This window comes from Astatotilapia calliptera, chromosome 22 (genome assembly GCF_964374335.1).
Source record: "Astatotilapia calliptera chromosome 22, fAstCal68.1, whole genome shotgun sequence".
NCBI classification, from domain to species: Eukaryota; Metazoa; Chordata; class Actinopteri; order Cichliformes; family Cichlidae; genus Astatotilapia; species Astatotilapia calliptera.
In genome coordinates, this window is record NC_137442.1 from 27,346,733 (window position 1) to 27,371,824 (window position 25,092).

General features: G+C 40.4%; 2 protein-coding genes and 1 long non-coding RNA gene across 6 annotated transcripts in view; 2 read left to right on the forward strand and 1 right to left on the reverse strand.

Annotated features, from left to right (window-relative positions):
- The window catches only part of LOC145423557 (uncharacterized), a 482,209-nt gene that overhangs the window by 405,068 nt on the left and 52,049 nt on the right, over positions 1–25,092 (reverse strand). The window lies entirely within an intron of this gene.
- serinc2 (serine incorporator 2) lies at positions 2,069–9,867 on the forward strand. 2 transcript variants are annotated; one of them, XM_026156709.2, is made up of 10 exons: positions 2,069–2,224; positions 4,695–4,856; positions 5,052–5,239; positions 5,406–5,485; positions 6,069–6,206; positions 6,512–6,681; positions 7,675–7,765; positions 7,926–8,079; positions 8,967–9,182; positions 9,266–9,867. In XM_026156709.2, exons 1-10 carry the CDS (start codon positions 2,186–2,188, stop codon positions 9,402–9,404), a joined length of 1,377 nt encoding a protein of 458 aa, XP_026012494.1. In that variant the 5' UTR covers positions 2,069–2,185; the 3' UTR covers positions 9,405–9,867. The 2 variants fall into 2 exon arrangements, with proteins under 2 accessions (XP_026012494.1, XP_080152332.1); XM_080296206.1 differs by lacking the exon at positions 2,069–2,224 and adding an exon at positions 2,485–2,551.
- Positions 12,204–25,092, forward strand: part of hivep3a (HIVEP zinc finger 3a) — a 55,362-nt gene continuing 42,473 nt past the window's right edge. Inside the window, exons 1-2 of one of the 3 annotated variants that reach the window (XM_026155768.2) lie at positions 12,204–12,747; positions 13,032–13,144. The gene's annotated coding sequence lies outside the window, so the exon portion shown is untranslated. The remainder of the gene's footprint in view (positions 12,748–13,031; positions 13,145–25,092) is intronic. The other 2 variants (XM_080296204.1, XM_026155767.2) reach the window with 2 other exon arrangements.

Here is a 25,092-nt window from a genome sequence, read left to right on the forward strand (position 1 = left end):
AGAAAAAGTAGGCAAGATGACAGAAACAGAAAGATTCATTGAATATATGGATTAAAAAAATAAAGCAGTACTTAGTTGTAATGTCAAGTAATTTTACAATGACAGCAAATCCGCTTTGTATTTAGTGGACGACAGTGACAGCCATAAAAAGTTAAAAACAAGCAGGAGGGATTTGGAAAGCTTGAAGAGTTTGACTAAATAAAATAGAAAATGTGAAAACAACCAATTAAAAATATGCAAATAGCATATAGATGATTTATTATTATTATTATTGATAACAACAACAACAACAACAATAATAACATAAGTTAAAGGGCAGACTTGTGCAGCTGAGTGTAAGGAGGTGCAAAGTGCAAACCAAAACACAAGTGTACAAGAATGGCAACCTTACATAATAACCTTTGTAAGCCTTTGGCTACTGTATCATTTTCTACTTACCAAATAGATATTGACCCTCTTCTCTTCCTTAATTTTTGAAAACCCTTCATGACAAAATTATCGCAGATGTTTAACAATCATGAAATCAACACAAACCAATTATCGTGATCAAAACAGATTCCACCTCTTAAAATTATTGATTTTGCCTTCTGTAATCTGTTTTCTACAGTCATTGATCTGAATAGCTTTATTTTATTTTGAAGGTAATTTGCTACAATTTCCGTTGTTACTTTTCTTTTCTGGGCTTAGTCTTGTGGCTCAAAGGTTTGTACCATTGTTTTATGAGTGAGGGGTGCGCCTTTTTTATACGTTCAGATGATCAGAAGCAGTATCACTTGTTTACATGCCCTTTGACTAAATCAGATAAGTCCACCATATGTCTTTAGTCCTAAATACCACAAATATTTCAATCCTTCCTACTGCAGAGATTGCAGTGAGAGTGCAATATGCATGCCAAGGCTGTTTAAGGCTTCCACCTTAAAACATTAAGAGAAGAAGAGCGATGCTGTAATGGCAAAGCGCTTTCTGAGGTTGTTTTAGTCAACAGGCAATTTTACACTCTAAATACGTTGTTCAGTGGACCTCTTATTATCAAATGGCATCTAGAACAAGTCTAATGACAGGACACGGAATGTTTGGAAAAACATCGGATTGATTATAGTCATGATTTTATGTATCAAAGGGTTTGATTTGAACATCTTTTTATCTGGTAGAGAAAGCAAGTGTGAAGAGGCGGAAAATAGATCCTTGCACCGTAACAAATTACTCACAGCTGAACACCTTCACCGCGTCCCTGAAGGTCAGGCACACAAACAGATGGAGGTTTGCACCCTACTGCTTTAAACTCACCTTCAGTTTTTTTTAAATTTACTTTTACTTTTTCTTTTCTTTTTTTATTTGTGCTGTAAGCTGTAATACATCAAATAAACATGTATTTAACATTTCTTTACCACTATGACATTAAATGTTAAGGCATTTAAAGGAACACTATAAAATGATCACTAGAATTAAAATGTCAATAAAATGGATGACGACACAACACCCTATGGTTTTAGAGAACACTCATTAAAACAGATATGCTATACAACATAATAGGAAACATGTTTTTCATATAATAAAATCATTGTTAATAATAATAATGCTATTTAATATTGTCTTTCTGCTTTTTTAATGACTATTCTTTTTACTTGACCATAGTTCACTGAGAAATTTAGTAGGGAATTCTAAGAAAACGTGATATACGTTTGGGTTTAGGTGTTTGAAGGCCTGTAAAAGAAGGGCGTTTTCGCTATTGCGCATTAGCACATAATTGGCCACATTTCTGGAGGGACAACTCACGGATCCAAAAGCCAAATATCTGGTTATTAACAGTAACGCCCCAGAGAAAACTGTCCTGCGCGCAGTTTTACCCAATTTAGCCAAACAGTGCCGGAAGTACAGTCGATTAGGCGTCAAAGTAAAACAGAGCAGCCACAGTTTTAACAGCAACAGAACGTTCCGCGGATTATTTGTATTTCATATGAGGGTGTAAACTAATGCAAAAATGTATGATTAACTGAAATATTTGTGTTTTCAGTTATGGATTATCCCTGAATTGTGTACTTGCAGACAAAGATTTTTTTTAATTTGAAAATCTCGTGCGGACGTCTGTCACTGTGTTCCGCATAATTAACCTGACTCCATTGTTTTGCGTCAGTTTCTTCCTGAACTTTTCGAGCTTTGAGGACTTTTACGGAATTAAAACATCATGGGTGCTTGTTTGGCTCTGGGTTCACTCGGAAGTTGTGTAAGTATACATTTGCCAGTTGTCGTGTTGGCAAATGAAATACGTAGTAGTTTTTAAACGTCTTTATTTCTTTGTTTTTATCTAATTCTTTTGCCTTGCTTTACTAGGCAGGCCGACATTAGGCAAGGGAAATGACACAACTTCAAGTGAAACCGCTAAAATTAGATTCGTTTCCTTTAGCCTACTGACAAACTCAACACTACACATGTCCTGTGACATTTACTTTGATCTTATACTTTCTTTAATGTTCTAAAGAAATCTGTGCTGGATAGTTGGATTCGAGGGACGTCGGAATTATCAACTTTCTGAAGCGTTTTAGCAGATAACGTGAGTAACTTGGTTTAGTGTTTTAGAGTGACTATGAATGGTGAGTTTAGACACGTGGAGAGAGGTTTGCGGCTACGACCCACATCATTTCAGTCAGTACATCAGTAGACGACGCAGCTAGCTGTCCAAGGTGGAGTTTCCGGAGTTTCCCCAGATATAAAGTCACGTGCCACATTAAAAAAACAGCATCACTGTTTGTGCTGTTCATGTGCAAATGATGATCTAGTTTTTGAGACTTCTGACACAACATATTGTGATGAAAACCAACGTTTTTAATGACTTGTTCAAACTGAAATCAAACGTAAGTGAAGACGTCATTCAGTGGGAACTGATTAGATTACCTCTCGGCAATTTGAAGATTGTGATCCGTGTTTCAAAGCATATACAAAACCTCCAAGACAACGTCATTTTGAGTTTTTCAAGCACTACTTTAACATTTTATTTGTTTATTTTAACTGCCATATTCAAATATCGGATCCAGGGTCGGTAGCTAACATTAAATCCTGTCACATGTTAGAACATTTAAAGTATGAGAGATGGTTCTGCAAGGAAAATGTAGCGAACGAATGTCCTAAAACAAAATCCAAGGTCGCAGCTTTTGAACTTTTGACTTTTTAACACACTCAGATGTCGTCGCTTCCTCATCGCGGTGTCATCTAAAGTAACAGTGGTGTGTTTTGGGCGCAGGAATACGTTGTGATGGTGAGCCATAGATCACGTCAACCAAAACCGAAACTTTTTTTTTCTCATTCTGATGACCACATTTGCCAAGAAGAGGAAATCATTCATGCTGTTAAGGACAGAGTCTGAGATTTATTGCAGTTTCTAAGAGCTGGAAATGTGGAAATGACTACAGTTTGAAAAATAGTGCAGTATTCTGATTTCAAGAAGCCAGACATTGCTTTTTCACTCTCTTTGTTAGTCCAATCGTTGTACCTGTTTATTTAATGGGGAGTGTTTTTTTGTTTTGCTTATCTTTTTGTTTGTTGACACAGTAACGCTGACCTAAAAATTATTCAAGCATAAAAAGGCACCTTAGTCAGAGAGTTGAACCATTTTTGTGTCTACACATAACAGATACATTAGCAAAGAAAACAACTGCCGATTCCTGGTGTTCCTGGATAAAAACAGAACACACTACCAGTCATGGATTGGCCTCCGCAGAGCTCAGACCTCAACATTAGTGAAGCAGCAGCAGTGGGATCATCCTGACAGGAAACAAAGTAAAAGGCTGGTAACATCCAAAGAAGAGCTTTCAATGACCTTCAGCAAGCCTGGAGAACTATTCCTGCAGATGAAGGAAATGACAAGAAAGCCTGCCTAAGAGTGATGAGGCTGTGTTAAAGAATGAAGGTGGTCATACCAAATACTGCCGTTCAAGCGGTTTTTCTCTAAATGTGGCACTAAATCCACCTTCTGGAAGAGATTCTAGGTGTGCTGAAGTTTGCCATTCACCTTTTCTCATGTTGTACAGTAAAACCAAAATATTTAATTAGCTGACATGCATGGCAATCACAGCCGGTTTCTTCTGGCAGTCTTGGAGAAACTTCACGATTGGGTTTAATACATGTGTCACTGACTTGGTCAGCTGTTCAGTTCATGCTGTTTGTTGCCAGCACTCTGTGGCACAGGCCCGGCTCAGCCGTAGAAACCGAATGCTTTTCAGCGCAGCTGCAGTGTTTACACCCTGGGCTCGTGTCCTCTGGAGCATGCTTATATTTAGTGAAGGATGGCTGCTCTCAGCTACAGTCTCTGCCTCGGTGCTTCATGCACCTCTCAGCAGCAAGCGCGTGAATCATGCAGAAGTCCTGCGTGATCCGGTTTGCAGCGCCGGATCAGAAACAGACAGGAGGAGAGATTTGTTATGGTGGCATCTCTAATCACAGACTTGATTAGTACCACAGGAAGGAAAAAATGGCTTGTCATTGCTCTCCTGAAAACATGCAGAAGAAAGAGAAAGATGGTTGCCCCTGACAGCAGCAGCAGTATCTTTTTTTGTTGTTTTTGTTTCCCCCCCTCCTAACCACAGTGTTTGCAAGCCATGCATGCATTATCCTGATTATCCTACACCCCCCGAGTCCAATCCCTGAGTTGCATAAAATATGAAGCTGTCCTGATATTTCTCTCTTTCGTCCTTCTCCAGGCATCCTGTTTGTGCGGCTCGGCCTCCTGCCTGCTGTCATCATGTTGCCCTTCCACATACAACTCCACCATCAGCCGGCTGGCCTTCTCCTTCCTGCTGCTGCTGGGCACGCTGGTGTCCATCATCATGATTCTGCCAGGCATGGAGGAAAATCTTAAAAAGGTTGAATGAGATTTAATGGCTATGAAAACAGTTTATTAACCGCTGTAATCCATCAACACAGATATTTCAAAGTGACCTAACTGGATGTTTGAATTGGGTTATTTTATCCCAGAGCTTCCTGATAAATCTAGATGAATCAGTTGTACCCCACCGTTGCCCTTTCACCCTTTAATTTCCTATTTGCGTTCACGTCAGATTCCAGGGTTCTGCGTCGGCGGTTCGCACATAATTGGCATAGAGAACAAGGTGAACTGTGACATCATCGTGGGCTACAAGTCTGTGTACCGCATGTGCTTTGCCATGGCCTGCTTCTTCTTCCTCTTCTCCATCATCATGATCCGAGTGCGCAGCAGCAAGGATCCCCGAGCAGCCATCCAGAACGGGTTAGTGCTGCAGCTTTGTTTTCTCTGCTCCACGTTGCCACAGCATGCTGCCCTCTGGTGGCCAAACGTGGACACTGCACCTTTTAAGAATGCATTTACACAAACACTGATAAACCGGTTTGCTGTGTGTACATAGATGGAATAACATTGATTTTTTTTCCCTCAGTTTCTGGTTCTTCAAGTTTCTGGTGCTGGTTGGTATAACTGTGGGAGCGTTCTTCATTCCAGATGGAGACTTTAATACAGGTATGGTTTTAGCCACAGTGAGGACAGTTCTGATAAAATTCGAGCTTGAATCTTAATGCCCGTAGTTAAACTTTTTGAAATTCTGTGAAAATGGAAACTTAAAGTGGGGACTTATATTAGTATTCAGTTACATACCATTGTATTGTTTAGTGTATTAGTCCATAACTGATGTAGAGTATGACATTCAGTAGTATCTACATGTTTTTTTTGATATGTCTAAAACTTGGTATGAACCCAGTAGTCTTGGCATAAATTTCCCACAATGCTATGCAGCATTGACAGATTCCTGGACAGCGACAGAGAAGAGAGCTGAGCTCTAACGTCAGTAACTCATAAAATTAAGTCTTTCAGTATAAAAGTTTTAGCTTTGTTGTGATAGATCTTTCAGAGTTGTTTATCAGTACAGGGCTTATCTCACATGAATTTGCATTACCATGGAAACGTGTCTTATCTGTTAGGCCTGATCAGATTTTAATGACGATGCTCCTGATCCAGATTCATGTTGTTGTAAACAAATGTCTGTAACACCACACAGAGAGCAAACTTGTGGAAAGTTAACCGATCTCATTCTGTCTGCTACAAGTGTGGTATTACTTCGGCATGGTGGGCTCCTTCATCTTCATCATCATCCAGCTCATCCTACTGATTGACTTTGCCCATTCCTGGAACCAGTCCTGGCTCGAGAAGGCGGAGGAAGGAAACACCAAGTGCTGGTTTGCAGGTATAATACTACCAGATCTTCAAGTGATAGTTCTGTGGAGAAGCTGGAGTTTCCCAGATAAGGGATAGTACGGGATATTATGTAAGATTAGGCTATGTATAATACTACATGTACTACTTTTTTTTTTCCTTAATCATTATACAGATAATTTATCTGCATAAAAGCCACTGAACTAACTTTGAGGTTGTGCTGTAAAAGTCTAGGATTTTGATCAAGAAGCTGATACTTCAGTGAGTCAGTGTTACTATACGACCCAGCACTTTAAAACGATTGTCTCTGATTCTGTTCTTGTGTTGTCCCCACAGCTCTCCTCTCCGTCACCTTCATCAACTACGCTTTGGCGTTTACAGCCATTGTGCTCTTCTATATCTTTTACACCCAACTTGACGACTGCACAGAGCACAAAGTCTTCATCAGCCTCAACCTCATATTCTGCATCATTGTGTCCATTGTGTCCATTCTGCCCAAAGTCCAGGTGATGTAGAAACTTGAGGAGATAGACTTCTATAATTTACAGAAAAAGCTGCTGCCACGTTAATGTGGTGGCCCTGAGAGGTCAGACGGATTGGAACTTAAGAAAAAACTTGCAAAACACGACGGCAGTGATTCTGGGGTCGCAATAACACCACGGACCAGCTGCAGAAATCACAGAAAGGATTGCACTGAGATACACTTAGAAGCAACTGAGGGTTCATCAGTGTTGTAGGGAGAAAAAGATGCAAGTTTTAAACACATGATTCATATAACACCGTAGATACATTTGCTATTAGCTGTTCACTGTTAGCTTGTCACTTCCACAGCTGTTCTGTCATGGTACTGTCTCCCCAGAAACGTTGAACACAGAAACGCTGTTGTGTTTTGTAATTATTTTTTTGTAGCTTTTGCATCATTTTTTTTTCTCTCTTTGCAGTGTGTTTTATTCAATTCCATTGTGTTTTGTGTGCTTTTGGAGCGCTTTTCTGTTTGCGGTGCATTTGACCTCTCAGGGCCACCGTATGTTAAAGCCCCGACAACTTCACTGGAGCATTGTCTGCCGCTCACTGTGCCGTAGCAAAGAAAGTGAGAAAAAAATCACTGAAAAGACTTTTCTCATGAGAAAAGATCAGTAATCAGGTGACTAATTCAGGCTATTACAGCTGTCCAGTGTAATGTTAAATTAAATTTGTTTGAGTTCACTTCTAACTTCAGTTACTTGCACTTGATGTGATTTTATTTGATAATGAGGTTTGTGTTAATGATAAAAGGACTTTGTGGGCTGGTACTATGATGGTGCTTCACTCAAACTGCATTTTTACAAAAAAATATTCACTAACTGCTTTGTACACACTCACTCAGATGGATGTAGCAGGGGCAAGCTCAGTATCATGTCCAAAGACACAGACATGCTGACTGCAGGAGCAGGGCCACACCTTTGATTAACAGACGCTGCCTTCTTTTCTAACGTTTGGCTTTCTCCACGTCTCCACAGGAGGCACAGCCCACCTCAGGTCTGCTTCAGGCCTCCCTCATCTCCCTTTACACCATGTATGTCACCTGGTCAGCCATGACCAACAACCCCAGTAAGTCCAATAATTGAGCCACTGTATGGCTGCAGTGTATTCAAAGCTAAAGAAAACAAGTACACATGTTTTTAGAGCTACATGCTGTTGTGGTCTTAATGGAGACAATTCTCATCGCTAACTGTTAGTACTCACCCGACTTCCTGCTTTCCCACCTCAGACCGGAAGTGTAACCCCAGCCTGTTGAGCTTGGTCCAATCCAGCAGCCCAACTCCAGCACCAGGACCCACCTCAGCCCCCGGCACCACCCAGTGGTGGGATGCGCAAGGCATCGTGGGATTGATCATTTTCCTGTTCTGCACTCTTTACGCCAGGTATTTTACTGCTGCTGCTGAAAGAAAAGAAGTGTTTGATGTATTATCAAGCTCTGTCTGTCAGTGGGGTCATAAAATATCAAAAATGCTTCAGATTGAAGCAAATCAACATGGTTAAACACACGATTGTGTTGATTAAGCAGCGGAAGTGTAAAAAAGGAACCCTGCTGTTCATCCAAATGACTATACTGGATTGTTGTAGTACATAAATGCTACTAGCTTTTAAAAAAAGACAATAAAACATATATGGAAGCATAGAGGATGTTTAAGTTGTGCTGCTGTTGATAGAGATTTTCAAGCAAGGTCATTGAGTCAGTGCAGGAAGAGAGATGAGCAGTAGCAGTAAAGAGGATTCAGACTCTCAGAATGTAAAACTTTAAGTAAGCCAGCAGATTTTACCTGCAATCTGGACTAAAACTGATTAGTCAAGTACTCGCAGAGTGTTCATATTTACTTATCAGACAGGTTCAGTGTTGTAAGCCCCAACCACCAAATTTCAGAAAGTATCACCTCCATGAACAGAAAACTTTTACGGGGTTAAAAGTTCATGTGACAACTGAGAGAGAGACAACTGCAGGATACATTTCTTCTTCGGTAGATACAAAAAGACCCATCAAACATGCTGGTGAATAATGGAGTGGCCAAAAATATAATTATTTGTTTGCATGTGGCATTGAATTGTTGCTGTAAAAAACTACTTTGTAATAAACACGCCACAAACTCCACACAGAGAAACGTAGAAAAAAAATGCATAAGAAATCTAAATATTCACTTAGTTCAAAATGGAAAGCAGTTCAAAACCAGTTTGTCTGCATCCACAATAAGAAGCTGCTGAAATTTGCTGCTGTCTGTGAAAAGTGAGTTTTTCATGCTGTTCCCCATCACAGCATCCGCTCATCCAACAATGCTCAAGTGAACAGACTGATGCAGACTGAGGAAGGTCAGGGTCTGACCGCCAGCGAAGAGGCCCCCGCGGGGGAGGACGGAGTCCGACGGGCTGTGGACAATGAGGAAGATGGAGTGACCTACAGCTACTCCTTCTTCCACTTCAGTCTCTTTCTGGCCTCGCTCTACATCATGATGACGCTCACAAACTGGTACAAGTAAGTATGTCCTGTTTGCTGCCACTACACCTTAAAGAGGTTCGCTTCTCTCCCAGTGCTGACTGTCTCTTGTGATTCTCTAGGCCTCACACTGACTACCACGCCATGCAGTCCAGCATGCCAGCCGTCTGGGTGAAGATCAGCTCCAGCTGGATCGGCTTGGGCCTCTATCTCTGGACTCTGGTGGCTCCGCTGGTGCTCCCTGACAGGGATTTCAGTTAAAAGCCGCCATCTGCACTTTTGCCATTTGTACCTTAAGTAAAGAAAGCTTTTGCTTAAACTTGTTCTGCTTGGATGTTGTACAGAAACAGAGCTTAAGAGCTTTAATCACATTCCAGTTTGTCACCTCAGGTAATTTTTCCTCATTCTCCACTGTTGCAAATATAATTGAAAGCACTATATGCCTTTTATAGGTCATTACCAAATGAATGCTGACTTCTATGGGGAATGGTGTTTCACTACATTTACATCATACTTTTTTTAATCATTGACTCTGTTTCAGTTTGATGGGAACATGTTTAGGTTTCTAAGATGTATTTGAGCTACCCTTTGTTTTTGTTTTTCACACTTTTGTCCACTTCACATATTGTGCCCTTTAAATGTTTTGCACACATTTGATATCTGTAAAAAATTTTGACATGTAGCTTTCACTCAATATAAGTAATAAAGCTGACATTCTTTTAAACCTGTATGCAGTAATATTACTGTCCTGCAGATGGTACTGTTCTCCCTTTAACTCCAGCATGATTAGCAACATTGTTTGATTTTAATTATTGCAAAGTCTATAAAGATGTGTTGTACTTTTATATATAGACTTTTTCAAATTTATTTATTAACACTTTATGCTGCCTGCTGAACTCTTGACTGGCAGACATTTCCAAATGCTTCACTGTTCGCCCTCCATTGATCACATGGTGCTGTGACGATGTTATTCACTGTGTTCCTTCTATGCGGAATTCTCTTGTCCAGCACAAACACAACCATTTGGCAAGTAGTGGTGGGGGAATGTGCTTTTTCCCATCACAAGATCAGCCTGAACAAGCTGCTTACACACAACTGTTTATTCAAGCTATCTTTTGGGGATGAGCAGCAAGTGACTGGCCTATAAAGTCTTGCCTGGAGACTGAACAGCATATTTTCTCTTCAATGTTCTCATGACATTTTTGAATATTTTTCCAACCACACAAAAATAAGATTTTCTTGCACTCTGGGTTACTCACAACCTCCCCCCCCCCTCCGCTACATACACTCCCTGTCCTACCTCTCTCCTGACCTCTTCCCCACATACTGACAAGGTTTGGAACCAAAAATTTCAAATATGGATTCATCACGCCATAAGATGTGTTGCCACTGATTATCAATCCAGTTCTTATGAAAACGAATTTGTGCAAACTGCACCATTCTATAGCAGGTTAAGTTTTTAATAGTTACATAATACCAAAACACATATGTAAACAACATTTATTTAGGGCAAAACAAATTGATATTTTAAACTCTTAGCATAATTTGTTAAAAAAACAAACCAAAAAAAAAAATCACAACATGACACAATAACATTAAGCCAGTGTTCCCATAAGGCTGACAGGTAACAGCTTTGTGGACATAGGTCACTAAACAGGTTAATTTGCTGCAATGACTGGTTATGGGAGTAATCTGGCGCTAGTACAGTTGCACACATTAAAAACCACAAAATGCAGAATTTCTGGTCAAAGTTGTGGTTTTGTGAATTGACCCATATTGATGTGGGTGACTGCATCCACAGCTCAGCTATGAGCAGCAGGCCAACCTAATGCTGTTATATAATGCAGAATGAGGCGCTGATCAGTTGCATAAGCCAGTTATAGGATCATGCTGTCATTGGGACTCGCTGCTCTCCTCTCCCAGTAGTCCTTTGGTATTCTCAGCATTTCCCTAGGAGACCCTTCTCATCATCGTCATCACCATTGTCAACAGTGACTGCACCTCTAGTCTTTGGAGGGTTTGAAGAACCTGGCAACCCATGTGGAAATAAACAAAAAGTACCGCCCTGGAGCCCTGCGACATATTTTAATAGGCAGCCCCAGTAGTCTTCATTACACTCATGTAGGACTTTCATCACAGATCCAAGCATATGAGGACTAAACATCAAGATAAAGGAAGGCAAAATCCTGGAGTAAAAATATATTTAAAAGTTTCACATATTAAATTTCAGTATTCAAATCATCCATCGCTTCCGCTTATCCTTTTCAGGGTCGCGGGAGCCTATCCCAGCTGTCATAGGGCGAGAGGCAGGGGTACACCCTGGACAGGTCGCCAGTCTGTCGCAGGGCCAACACGCAGGGACAGACAACCATTCACACTCACATTCACACCTAGTGGCAATTTGGATTATCCAATTAACCTATCCCCACAAGCTGCATGTCTTTGGACGGTGGGAGGAAGCCGGAGTACCCGGAGGGAACCCACGCAAACACGGGGAGAACATGCAAACTCCACACAGAAAGACCCCGGCCTGATGGTGGAATTGAACTCAGGACCTTCTTGCTGTGCGGGAACAGTGCTAACCACCGTGCCGCGCATTCAAATCAATAAAGTCAAATATGTTTTTGCATAATTAATGACTGCATCTCTCCTGCTAATGAGACTGCATTAAGAATGAGATCATTCTGCTGTCAACCCGTTTCAGCGATTCATTCTCTAAATCTTATTTTGTCATTTCACTATTTTGTTTTATTTTGCGCTGTAAATGCATTGCGAGCCACTCAAAACGGAAAAAGTCCACATTCTTTGATTTAAGAAAACACAATGACGAATATAATATTCATGCCACAAATACAAATATATATATATATATATATATATATATATATATATATATATATATATATATATATATATATATATATATAAATATATATAAACTCTCACGCGTCAGGAAAGAAATTATGTAGTTTAACATGAACGTAGTTTGTTTGTCTAATGTTGTTGGGCTGTAACATTACTGTAAGGTGACGGGTCTCCTGGTAGCGCGCCTAGGTTTGTGTCTTGCGCTCCAGCGGTGGCATGACGTAGCCCTCAGTTAAGCTCGTCTTAATAATAAACACGCAAAGCGGAAATTAAGCGACTAGACCACCAGAATAACTGCACAGAAACGTCACCACGTTCGGATTTTATTGCTGTTTATTAGCAAAACCTGTTTTACTGGTTCACGTATACTTCTTAATAAGTTACAAATGATTTTGTGTTGAGGTGACTGGTGTTGCCTTAATTTTTGCTTCACTTCAGAAATATTATTACTGAAGGCTATTGAAGCTGTTCCTGCTTTCTTGTGCTTGTTTGTTTGAAAAGCAATGGCCGGAAATACTTCATTTTTAATTTACCGGACATTGACAGCAATGATGCTAGCGCGATGGCAAATTACAGCGTACACTTTTGGGGGAATTCGCTTCGTCCCGCTACAACTACCGCATCTGGACTGGACTAATTACGTTAGCTGGTAACAACTACGCTTCTTCTCCGCCTGGTGTGACACAGAAAGCTTCTGTCCGAGTCCACAGGATAGGGAGCCGGAATTCGGCAGCTGGAGGTGTTACGATAAATTAGCATAAATACTATTATCTGATGTGCTGTATGAGGTGTTACTGAATTATGCTAGTAACAAGCTAGCTAGAATGGCATGTGGCGATTCCGGTTTTAAATGTGACATTTGGCTGTCATGAGTGAAGCTTTAACCTAAGCCCATTGACTTTGGTTTATTTATTTGTTTTCAAACAAACGTTAAAGCTATAGTTTGTAAATAAAATAAGCGACGATTTATTTTCGTCCCGTCAACGCCACAAGACTAATGGCATGGTTTTTTTTCGCTTTTAGTTTGAACGCAAATCTGGTCATTTCCTGTCTCCTCTCGGACAACCTCGGTTGACTTAACGCAGCTGGTGAAGCAGTGGACGCACCGCAGGGAAGTGAAGTTGAGCATCCTGCAGGTAATGTAAGCTCATATATGGTGTCAAGGGGGCGTTGTTTGAAATATTACCATTTGTTGTGCTATTTTAGTGTATTTGTAGCATTGTACACGCCTTTGCTAAATAGTTGTAATCCAGCGTGTTTTTTCTAGTCGCTATTTGTTATGAATGGTAAAATTAAAATATAGTCAACATATGGTGACTAGCACGGGCAGAGCAGTCGGAGGACAATTTTATGCGTTTGTAATATTTCCTGCTTGCACGATAGAAATGTACGCGGCTACCTGAGCTGCTGGTGGGCTTGCCCATTCCCAAAACTGGCTTCATTCATTGTCTGCGAGAGGGAGGAGGTGATGGTGGTGAGCTGCGGCAAGTCGGTCAGAAGTGAACATAAAGGGACAGGAAGTGCATTGATTTCAGCCTAAATTAACGCCTTGTGACGTAGAATACGTGGGTAACTGGGGATAAAAGCAGCTGGGTGGTGTTAAAATTGTGTGTGAAGTGAACAGCGCGGAGCTGTGGTTGAGAAAAAAAAACACAGGAGGAGAAGTGTTTGGGATTTTTTTTTTTTACGACGCCGTTTTATTTTGAAATCACGTGGATGGTGGGTTTTTTTCAGTAAACTTGACGCCGAACGTAGTAGCTCACCTTGGCTCTGTGTGTGGCATTATGTGGAAAAATTGGAGTGGTCTGCCTCTGCGTGTCCTGGGTGTTTTGCTAAATCTGTATTTCCTTCTTGTGACAGGGCTGCGGCTTGAAAACGCTGCTGTGCGAGTATTCAGTGCCTTAAATCGCAACAGCTATCTCCTTTCACCCAGTCACTCCGTTTAAAAGCCCCCAAACTTGCTGTTTTACACAGGTGTGAATCACTGCTCGTGGTTTGTTATTGATTAGTCAGTGTTTGAGTCGGCAGCGCGTGATGTTGCTCGGGGCTTCAGCAGCTCTTTGTAGCAAACTAGCCTCCATTCAAAAAAATCTGGCACTTCAATATTTATTAATTCTTCTGAAAGTGCGCATGCTCAAGAACACTGTTTCTTTCTCACTTTTTTGTGGTCAGTGTAGCATCCACCTACGAGCACTTTTATTCCCATTTTTGTGTAGAAAGACAACCCTGTATGTTCAGGACCACCACCACCCCTCTCCCCCCATTTATTAAAAAAAAAAAAAAAGATTTTCGTCATACCGTTGTGAGCAACATGGAGTAAAATGCGAGATTTTCTGAACGGACTCACGCTACACGCAACGGAAAAAGGCAGCTACGCTGTCTGCATTACGCCTTCCCCTTGCTCGGACATTTCTGCATAACCTGCTTGGCAAAGAATCCAATATGACATCATGCGTGAGAAGAAAAGCACTGATAATGTTACATAATCACAACTGAGCTTAAATTGGTGGGCTTGGTTTGTATGTCAGTGTGGTTGCCAAATGGATAAACTTTACTGTCCCTGTGTTGTATGTTTGGATTTCTGTAGCACCAGTTGCTAATTACTAGTTGAGATGAAAATGGTGTGTACCTACAAAAGGGCAAGATTTATTGTACTGCTCTGAGCTAAAAATGATGCTGGATTCCAGGGCATCTGGGGACAGCTGTGGCTGCTGACTTTGCTACAAAAACAACAGTGTTGTTAGTTAATCCTTCCAAGACAGCATTTCTGGAAGCAAACTGGAGCTTGGGACAGTGCACTGGTTCAGTATATATATATTTTTTTTTTTTTGGGGGGGGATAGTCACTGATTATCTAAATCCACTTGTTCCTTCAAACGTTTCATGTTATTTCCTTTTACTAAATGACTGAATTGGGGTTCAGTTTTTCATTGTAAACATGTGTTTCTGCTCCTGCTGAAGTGAAACATGTTTCTAGGAAATACTAATGGATCACAGTCATAAATTATTGCTCATCATGAGTCAAGCTGGGTAAAGCAGTTTGCTTCATAGTTTCGATTTTACACGTCTCATATGGTCATGTCTCGCTTTGTAGTGAAAGGGTCAGATTTGTGGCATTCCCTGGAAAGGCTTCATGTTAAAGCCTTGGGGCTGTGACTGTGGTTGTTTATTATAATCTTCTCTTCCCCCTGTGCTTCACCTTGTGAAGGGTGCGCAGGGGACACAACAGTGCAGCACTGGGTCTTCCAGCAGTCAGTGGTGTTCTCCGTGCCTGCATCAATCACTCACTCACTCCCAAGAGGAGCAGAGGCAGCTCCTGTCAGTTATAGGATAAATAAATAAGATAAGATAAGATAACCTTTATTAGTCCCACACGTGGGAAATTTGTTTTGTCACAGCAGGAAGTGGACAGTGCAAAAGTTATGAGGCAAAAATTAGAATACAATAAGAATAAATACAGTACACAACTGTACAGAATATGAAATGCATGAAAGCACAGCTTAATATTTTTGAAGCAGAAAGCTGTTTGTGTTGCTGTAAATATTAACTAAAGCCTCCTTTTGAAAGGATTCCCATTAATCTCATGTAGTTTAACGTGTGTCATGATCAGGGCTTAAAGTAGACTTTGGAACCTAAGATCCATGTTGTGCTGGAGCAGAGGAAAATGACTGAGTTCTGGTGTTCTTGTTTCATTTGTCGATTGTCCATTTAATAGCTGCACCTCTGACGTTTACTTCTCAAGCGACCAGCAGATAATTCATAAAGGTATCGCACAAATGATGGAAAAATAATAATTGTTTCATATCTGTTGCTTTGTTGTTCACATAATTATTTAGTTTTAGTTAATTTAGTCAATTCTGTTCAAGTGCAATCTTGAGTCAGTCCATATCTCCTTCCAATGAGCAAATTCTTTTTGTAATTTTTTATTTTTTTTTTTAAAGGTGGCTTTAAGCAATTGTTCTCCTGGCTTTACAGAATTAGTATACTCCCAGTATCTCAATCTAACTATTTTCTGAGCAGCGTGTTGTTGTTTTGTTTTGGGGGTTTTTTGGTTTGTTTTTTTTGCCTTCTTGTTTGTTAATTTATAAAGGGTTGAACCTGTTTAGTGTATACACATAATGAACAATTTACGCACTTTGTTACTAGCAGCATTTTGGAAAAACACATGAAAATGACAAAGATAACAGTTTGGCATATCTTCGCATGGTGTCCAGTGTCTTCTTAAAAAAAAATTGAGGAATCTGGACAAGTGCAGGACAAAAGAAGTAGCAGAAAGTACAGCAGTATCTAAAAATTGCGATTAAGAAATCAGAGAAAGTCCAGCAACGACCTGAGACACGCCCTGAGAAATGCATTTGTGCCTTCAGTTGACCCCTCTGTTCACCAAAGCTTATCAGAAATGGTCTACAAGGCACATTGTGGAACATTCAGTCATGGACTGGCCTCCTCAGAGCCCAGACCTCAACGTTACTGAAGCAGTGTCCTAGCAAACATTACCCGTTGAATAACTGTTAGTATTTCTATGTTTATTCATGGTTGGAAAACAGTTCCAAAATGAAACTTGAGTTCAGTGTTGCCTAGATGTTATTTGACTTTCTAGTAAGAGAAAATTTCTGTTCGCTAATTATTTTCTGCTATCTTTGTATTAATTAGAATAAAATGAAATGTGAAAAAAAGTTTCTCAGTAGATTGAATTTAAAAAATAGAAAAGTAGTCTATAATGCTTTCATAAATGTGGAGGAGATCATTTTAAGAGTCTGTGTCAGCATACCACAAATTAAATACAATTTAAATGTAGCTAATACTAGTCTGTATGCTTTCTTCCCTTTTTTTTTAACCTAATAACACAAAATCATATGTGATCAACTCCTGTAAATACAGTGTATAATAGATATGAATATGCTTTGAAATCGTAATGTCACATTTTTAAAAATTCAAATTTTCATGTCAGTAAACTCTGTTTTAAATTCTAATGGTTTAGGAGGCCATGCTCTTGGTAACACCCACATGCTCAGTAAGGATACGGTAATCAATACTGCAAATCCTAATTTTGAATTTTGAACAGCTTTGACAAAAATCAATAGGAACACTTCAGATTAACTACAATTTCCAGAGAGCCCTGACGGTGCTCAGGACACCCGATAACTAGCTGAGAGCAGCACCTGTTGAGCCCATGATTCAGTGGTGAAACTCAGCCTCAGTGAGTGTGTGTGTGTGTGTGTGTGTGTGTGTCAGTTCACCTCTCCCACTTGTACAAAGTAGATTTTACTCTTGGTCTTGAATAAACCTTTGATTATGAATAATTCATTACCTTAATGTGTAATTCTCCTGCAGTGGCAACAAACAAACAAAAGAAAAGGGTGGAGTGCCCACTACGGGTCAGGGACGAGTTCCTGCCCCAAGTGGAGTTTAAGTATCTCAGAGTCTTTTTCACGAGTGACGGGAGAAGGGAGTGGGAGATCGACAGTCGGATTGGTGCTGCAGCTGTAGTGATGCGGACGCTGTACTGGTTTGTCGTGGTGAAGAGAGAGTTGAGTGTAAAAGCACTGTACCGGTCGATCTACGTCCCTACCCTCACCTATGGTCACGAGCTGTGGGTAGTGACGGAGATCGCAGAAATTGACTTCCTCCGAAGGGTGCCTGGCCTCTCCCTTACTGATGGGGTGATAAGTTCAGCCATCCGCGGGGTCCTCAGAGTAGAGTTGCTGCTCTTCCACATCGAAAGGAGCCAGTTTAGGTGGTTCGGGCATCTGATAAGGATGCCTCCTGGGTGAAGTGTTCCGGGCATGTCTCACCAGGAGGAGGCCTCGGGGCAGACCGAGGACACCCTGGAGAAATTATATCTCGCAGCTGGCCTGGTGTTCCTCCGGACAAGATATATATAGATATAGATATATATAGATATAGATATAGATAGATATATAGAGATATAGATAGATATAGATATATATATATATATATATATATATATATATATAGATAGATAGATAGATAGATAGATAGATAGATAGATAGATAGATAGATATCTCTATCTATCTATCTATCTATCTATATCTATATATAGATATATATTCTGGACCTCACAGAAGACAGAAGGGCCAGCATGTCTAAAACAGCCATTAGAGAAGCATTGTGGGAAGTAGCTGTAGGTTCACTTATTGTCATATTATTAAGTGATGACAAGCAATGAAGTCGAAACACATGTTCAGGAACATTATTGTTGACTACAGCTGTAATGCAGTTTTATCCAGAACAACTTACCAAGCTCCTGATGTCTGCCAGTGTATCAAGCATAAACAAAACCATCATTATCACCATTATGCTGTAATTCCTGTTAGTTTGTAATGGATCCCTGTAGATTAGCATCACTCCTATCGGGCCTGATGTTCAAGCAGGAGCATAATGGCCTCACTGTGGCATTGATAGGCACTAAGCCCAAATAGCTTTCACTGGCTTTGCCACGGGAGAGGGAGAGAACATGTTGAGTGGAGCTCAAAAGGCAAGGCACCTGGTTCTTAACACGTACAGTAAACATTTATGCAGCATGCAGAGTCTCAGTGGGTGTTATGAAGTCCCACGTTGTGCTGCTATGTTATAAAATGGCATAGTTTTTGCTACGTCCTTTTCACAGGTTCCTCTGTTCAGCAAGGGCAGTGAAGCCAGCGAGGACAACATTGATATTCATGCTTCCTGTTCTTAAGGGAGTCCCCAGTGGGCACCTTGTCACTCAGGTGCCAGTCACTAGTGTCCTTGGTAGCAGGTGAAGTGTTCCAGGTTAAGAAGTCAAAATGTATTTAAACAAGTGTAGAATTCTTCATCAGGCTGGACCTTTTTGAGTTTAAATGGAAATCTTTTTATAAATAGTATGTTAATCATGTAAGCATTACATCTATTTGTCAGTAAGTTACACGACTGAAACTCTGACTCTCTTCCAGTGTTTCCTCGATTGGTTGGGGATGAGAGACACTCACCCCCAACCAGTCAAGGCAAATGGTGGCACCTGCTGAGGCTTTTTCTGATGGAGGTTTCTTCCTGTTAAAAGCGAGTTTTTCCTTCCTACTGTTGCCAAAAGCTTGCTCGTTGGGGTTTTCTCTGTATTATTGTACGATCCTTACCTTACAATATTTAAGCGCTGTTTTGCTTGGTGCAAAATAACTAAATCATTGAATTAATATATGCCTTCTAAGCATTCATTAGGCTTTGTTTAAATTATTATTTTTTAATTATTATCATGAATTTGCTTTGGTGTACTTTGGTAAAACACTCTGTCACTGATGATAGGTGTTTGAATTCATCTTAGAGTGTAACTGTTTAGGAGCAAAAGCCCACACATGGTCACTTGACAAGATCAGCCATACAAAAACCCTTGTTGAATTGAAAAAGTAGCAAAATGGTTGGTTGGTATCAAACTGACTGGCGAAAAATAACCAGTGCTCCTTACATGTCCGCAGAATTTTGCAGAGCTCTGAACAGCCTGTAAACCCATTCATATCTACTGGTTTTGCCAGTGATCTTAACTGGATGAGTGATTTTTGTTTATTCCAGTTTGCTGCAAGTGGGCTGTGCATTTTATTTTATTATTATTTTTTTAAACTAACTTTTAAACTACCATGGAAAAGAAGGATTACATATTAAGGCTCACTTAAAAAATGCAGTCACAACTAATAAACAAATACCATGCAGATAGCAAAAGGACATTTGTTACTTGAGATGTAAACCAAGAAGATATTTTCTGGTAGAGTTTTTTGGTAATCAGAGTTGTGATTTGTGCAATTTCAAACTGGGCAGTAGCACTCTAAATAAAGATGACATCTGACATACCACTAGAGCTGGGAGTCCCCAGACACCCCACAATAATATGATATTGTTATATTTATTTATTATTTTTAAACATTTTGCTTCTTGCTGACTATTGCAGTAAAATATATTGCAATTTACTATCTTTTTTTGTAACTGCAAATTATGAAGTTTGAAACTTAACTTTTACCAAGACCTGTGTTATCCTGTGCAATAGGTTTATGTCAAATTTACTGCAAAATGAGCTTTTCAACTGTATCAAAACTGTTACTAAAACCTGCTGTAAATATTGATATAAGACCAAGTCAGTCTGTGATTGCATGTGGTGAAGTTGATAGTTATTGGCAGTCTGTTTAATGAACTCTCTCTCTGTTATATATACATGTGTGTGTGTGTGTGTGTGTCTACATAGACAGAATTTCACTTGCGTGATAGCGCCATTTGGTTGCTCTGAATTCCCATTGTCAGCTGTGTCCATCATTGGGTGGTTTTTCGGTCGTGTTGATTTCATGTAAGTTATCTCAGTGCTACATGAGATGAGCTCTCTTTTCACAGTACTCCAAGACCATTTTAATTTATTTAATAAAATATCGATGTTTGGTGTCTCACCATTAATACAATATTGCCATTCAAACACTGCAGTACTATGCTGTATCGATTTTTTTTTCTCCCACCCTTACGCTGTAATTGTAGAAGTCTCAACCAACACCAAACACACCACTTATAAAGAAATGTATATATATTTTATATTTATACATTGCATCATACTATTACGTTTCAAGCTTTTTGTTGGTGGTTTTACACTGTTTTGTCGACTTAAATGATCACCAATGACTTGGTTTTAGTGTGTATTTTTAAGTAACAAGACTATAACTACTTGCTTCTGGCGAGCCACTGCAGTTCAAGTTTGAAATAGGAAACAGTCATTTCCTATCCTCTACACTGGCTACAGTATATAATACTGAAATTGCACTGGAACAGATCGCTTCCCAATGTAATATATCATCAAACTCCTCGCGCCTGACAAATCCCTTTTTTTTTTTTTCTTCTTTTTCTTAACTCTAAGCAACTACAGCAGTAATAAATAAGATTCTTCACTTATAAAGCTCACGTATGTATTATGCACATCCTACTTTAGGTCCAAGCACTGACGTGTGCAAGGATGTGTATACACACACACACACACACACGTGTTGATGAGGGTGACAGTATTCTAGGTAGTCATGCAGTAGAAGACCCTCTGTTGGCCCTGATCATCAATCAGGACAAACAGGGCTTCCCCCAGCCACAGAGACGCTAGCTTGAATGTCAAAACTGCCATCAGCAAACAGATTTCCTCCCCACCAGCGGCCAGCCTAACACGACAGGAGTGGAAATTGACTTTCATCCTTGTTAATGAAAGGATACACTCACCCTGTGTGGGTGTGCGGGTATGGGTGTGGGTGTGTGTGGGTGTCTCTGCGTGTATACGCAGGGAAAACATGTTGGCAGAAAAGCGTGCAAGTGTGCTTTGTGAATGCCGTATGCTCGGGTGTTATGCATGCAGTGCGTGCGTGCGTGTGTGTGTGTATGGGAATTGGAGCATGTGTGCTCTCTCTGCGAGCTGTTAGGCCATCGGCCGAGCTGCAGCCCTCTTCTGGAGGGGGTTGGATGCCATCAGTGACCCCGGAGGCAAGCGTATGGGCCCAGCTTGGGTTTCTGTGAGGTGGAGAGAAACCTCTGGTTTCTGTGACCCCTGAGGAGAGAGCAGCCTGTGAGGCAGAAGGCCTGTCAGCTGCAGTTCTCATTCACAAATCACCTACACAGAGGGAGAGCACAAAATGTACCCACATTCACCTTTGTGGCAGTTTTTAATTCATCCATCAAGGTTATGTGTTCCTGTGTGCTGCAAGGAACCATACACACTATTGTGTGTAAGTTTTTTTTTTTTGTTTTTTTTTCCTTCAAGCAGCCTGCTTTACAAGAAATAAACAGATTAGTGTAATTGGGGCTTGCGAGTCTTTCTAAAGTTGGTCCCATTGCTACCATCTTGGAGTACAGGTGTAGACGGCTGCAGTTCTGCTCCACAGCCTCGGTGAGCTCAGTGCAGAGAGGTGGAACAGATTCCACCTGTTGCAGGTTGGTTAGAGTTGCCCTCCCACTCACAGCGGAATAGCAGAACAGAAGGAGCACCTTTCCCTGCTGCAACAGAGACTGTATTTTTTATTTATTTTTTTTAAATGGATATATTTACCATGGCCTCCTAAACTGGCTTTCGGGCTCCATGTTTTGAAACCTAAACCTTAACATTTTGTCTGCCCTCATGGTGGGGTGGTGTTTTGTTGCTAAGGTGACCAGAGTGTGAAGTGCAAAGAGTGTTAATTGTATCAATGACCTATGCAATGCATAGACATGTATTCATGGTAGTTATTGCAAAAAAATAAGTAAAAAGAGTTTCACTTGCCAGAACTGGATGACAAACTATTTGGATGGCCTGCATTTCACAGCAAGTATTTGTTAAATAATTCGATTAAATGATCTAAAAGGCAACAACAGCACAAACATTGAGGAAAGGTCCAGTTCAATTACTTAAATTAGTGATGGTGAGGCCAAGCAGACAGGGATTGGATACAGCTGACTGTGTATGTATATTTATTATTATTTAAAATGGCTGTGCCTCTAAACTTATGCCTTAATTAGTAGCAGAATGCCAGTCAAGCATCAGTTGATAGTAGATATTCTGATGATAACTATAGATTTTTTTTTTTTTTTTTTGGAACAAGTGCAGAAAGGTAAAGACGTCCAGGAACACCACAGCAAGATACAAGAGTTGTCAGCAGTAGGGCTGTTCGATATAGCGATATATATCGGATGACGATATAAAAACGTCTATCGTTTCATTTTACGCTGTCGTTTGTTTCGTGGTTTCGCAAAATAAACTGTTTACGGCAATATTGTTTTCATCATTTTGATGGACACTGTAGTGGCTATATTCATTTCTTAAAGTTCTCTCTTTCTCTTATATTTAATATACGTAATATACACTATGGACGGACAAGCGCCTGTTTTTATGCGTTGTGGTTAGCAACAACGACGGTAACAGCATCGCGTGTCCGCTTGTTTATGTTCCACATAAACCTTTCACAATAAAGCTCAAGATCCTGTTGAGACTTTTCAAAATAAACTGAATCACGTGAAAGAGCAGATTATTTACGGATGAGAAGCAAAAAAGAGCCGCCAGGTGCTAAAAAAATAAACCTTAGACTCAAACTTTAGAACAGGCTTTTCCCCGCAGCACGCCGTGTAATAAATACTCACAAAGAAAACGGCGGGCGTTACAGCTTATGTCTAGAAATGTATAGTTTCATGCATCGGTTAAAACACTCGACTCCAGCTACATGACGCGCAGCTGCAAACACTTCACGCAAGTCGAGCTGCCCGAGATTCACAGAATTTACAGAAAATGTTACATTTTTGTGATTTATATCGTTATCGGGATGATAGAATTGTTATATATGAGATTTTGGTCATATTGCACAGCCCTAGTCAGCAGTATTTTTTTTAAATCTAATTCAATTTGTCTTATTGGTGTTTTTAAAGACTGCAGGATGGTCTGTTTTTACTTTTTTTTTTTTTAGTTAAGTGTGAGGGTGGTCATGCCACTGGCCTTCAGCATCAAGCCCACTGTGTTATATTTAAAAAAACAAAACAAACCCCCCACCTTTATCTAGTTGTTATGAGGGGGGACCAAAGAGACCAAAACCATGTTTGTGCCAGCCTGTAATACCCATTATCCAAATCAATACCCATTTTGGGTATTGATTTCCTTTTGGATGCAGCCTCAAGTGGCCATTTTAGGAACTGAAGTTTTTAGCACTTCCACTTTGGCTTAATTTTTCAGCTCTGGAGCTTGCGCATCATTCATCTTGTTTTTTCTTTCCTAGTTTCATCTGGCTACAAAATCAAATGGTTTCAAAATGACGTCACTGGTGTGAGATGTAATAACTTTTAAGTCCAATAGTCATTCTCTTATTTGTGTATCAGTCTTGTTCATGGGCCTGCAGGTAAGTCACAGCTATCAGAGCCTTTTCATTTAGAGAGGACCAAAACTGTAAAGTGTCAAAATTCACCACAACACCAAAACAGTGATGTGAAAGATGCTGAACTGCTTTATGAAGCTGAGGGTGGAGAGTAACTTTCTGTGGGTTTGTGACGTGTAATGCATTACACTGCCACCTGATTCATTAGTCGTTTAAAATGATTGATTCTAGCAGCCTTAAAGTGGATACATGCTGCATTGTGTGTGTATGGTATTTAGGGTTGCATCACACTGTCTCCCTCTGCTCTGCATGCTCCTGTTGACATGTCATTGTTGTTAAAGGCTGTGATTTTCTGTGATCCCCATGGTAGTAGCTTCTGTGTTATGTTGCTTTAGTTGTGTCGGTGGCTTTGTTCCTCGGTACTACTCTTATATCTGATCGTGCAGCACTGGTAGATAGCATGGTTTCACACAGCTACTGCTGACTCAGCTGGTACCCACAGGTAGACCTCGAGATCGTTCGTGGCCACGTCCCAGTTATTGCTTTAATTCAGAAGTGTTTGTCAGTTGTTACTGCTGCCTACAGTAACAGCAGTTTCTCGCGCCACTCTGTGTGTTGACAGTATAGATTCCTGAACAAGCAGGCTCTTTGGCAGGTTGCCTCAGCCCTGTCTGTTGATTCACTGTTGGTGAAATAAGAGCACATATGGCTGCTCTCTCTCTGCATTACGTCACATTGAGATCCAGGCAGATTGGTTTGCATTTACTGCCCAGCTTGAGGGGAAAAAAAACCTCATTGTATTGGGATTGGTTTGATCTGAGCTGTGCTTTCTCCAAAAATTGGCACGCTGTTTTTGAAATGAACTGCGCCTTAATGAGCTGGATGCACAAAAGGTCAGCAAATTATTTATTCACTTATTTATTTAGACTTGAAATAAAAACAGGCTAGGATGTACTTTTGTGTTCCATATCCTGCTTAACCCAGCAGACAACCTAGCCAGATGCACCAGGCTCTACTGTGTTAGTATTGATCCATCTGAGTTATATCACATCGCACAGAGTTGCTGCCTGCTGCACGCATTCACTCCCCTGTGAAGACTTTGCACGCGGTTGTTATCAGCTATTCACTGGTTTCCATTAGTTTCCTGATTTAGCTCTTTTCATGCACTGAGGCTCCGTGCGCTGTCACGGCTTTGGTACTCAGAATGATTTGGTTTGAAACATCTTTATGGCACCTATGCCTCGGCCACATTCACTTCTTTAAAAGCC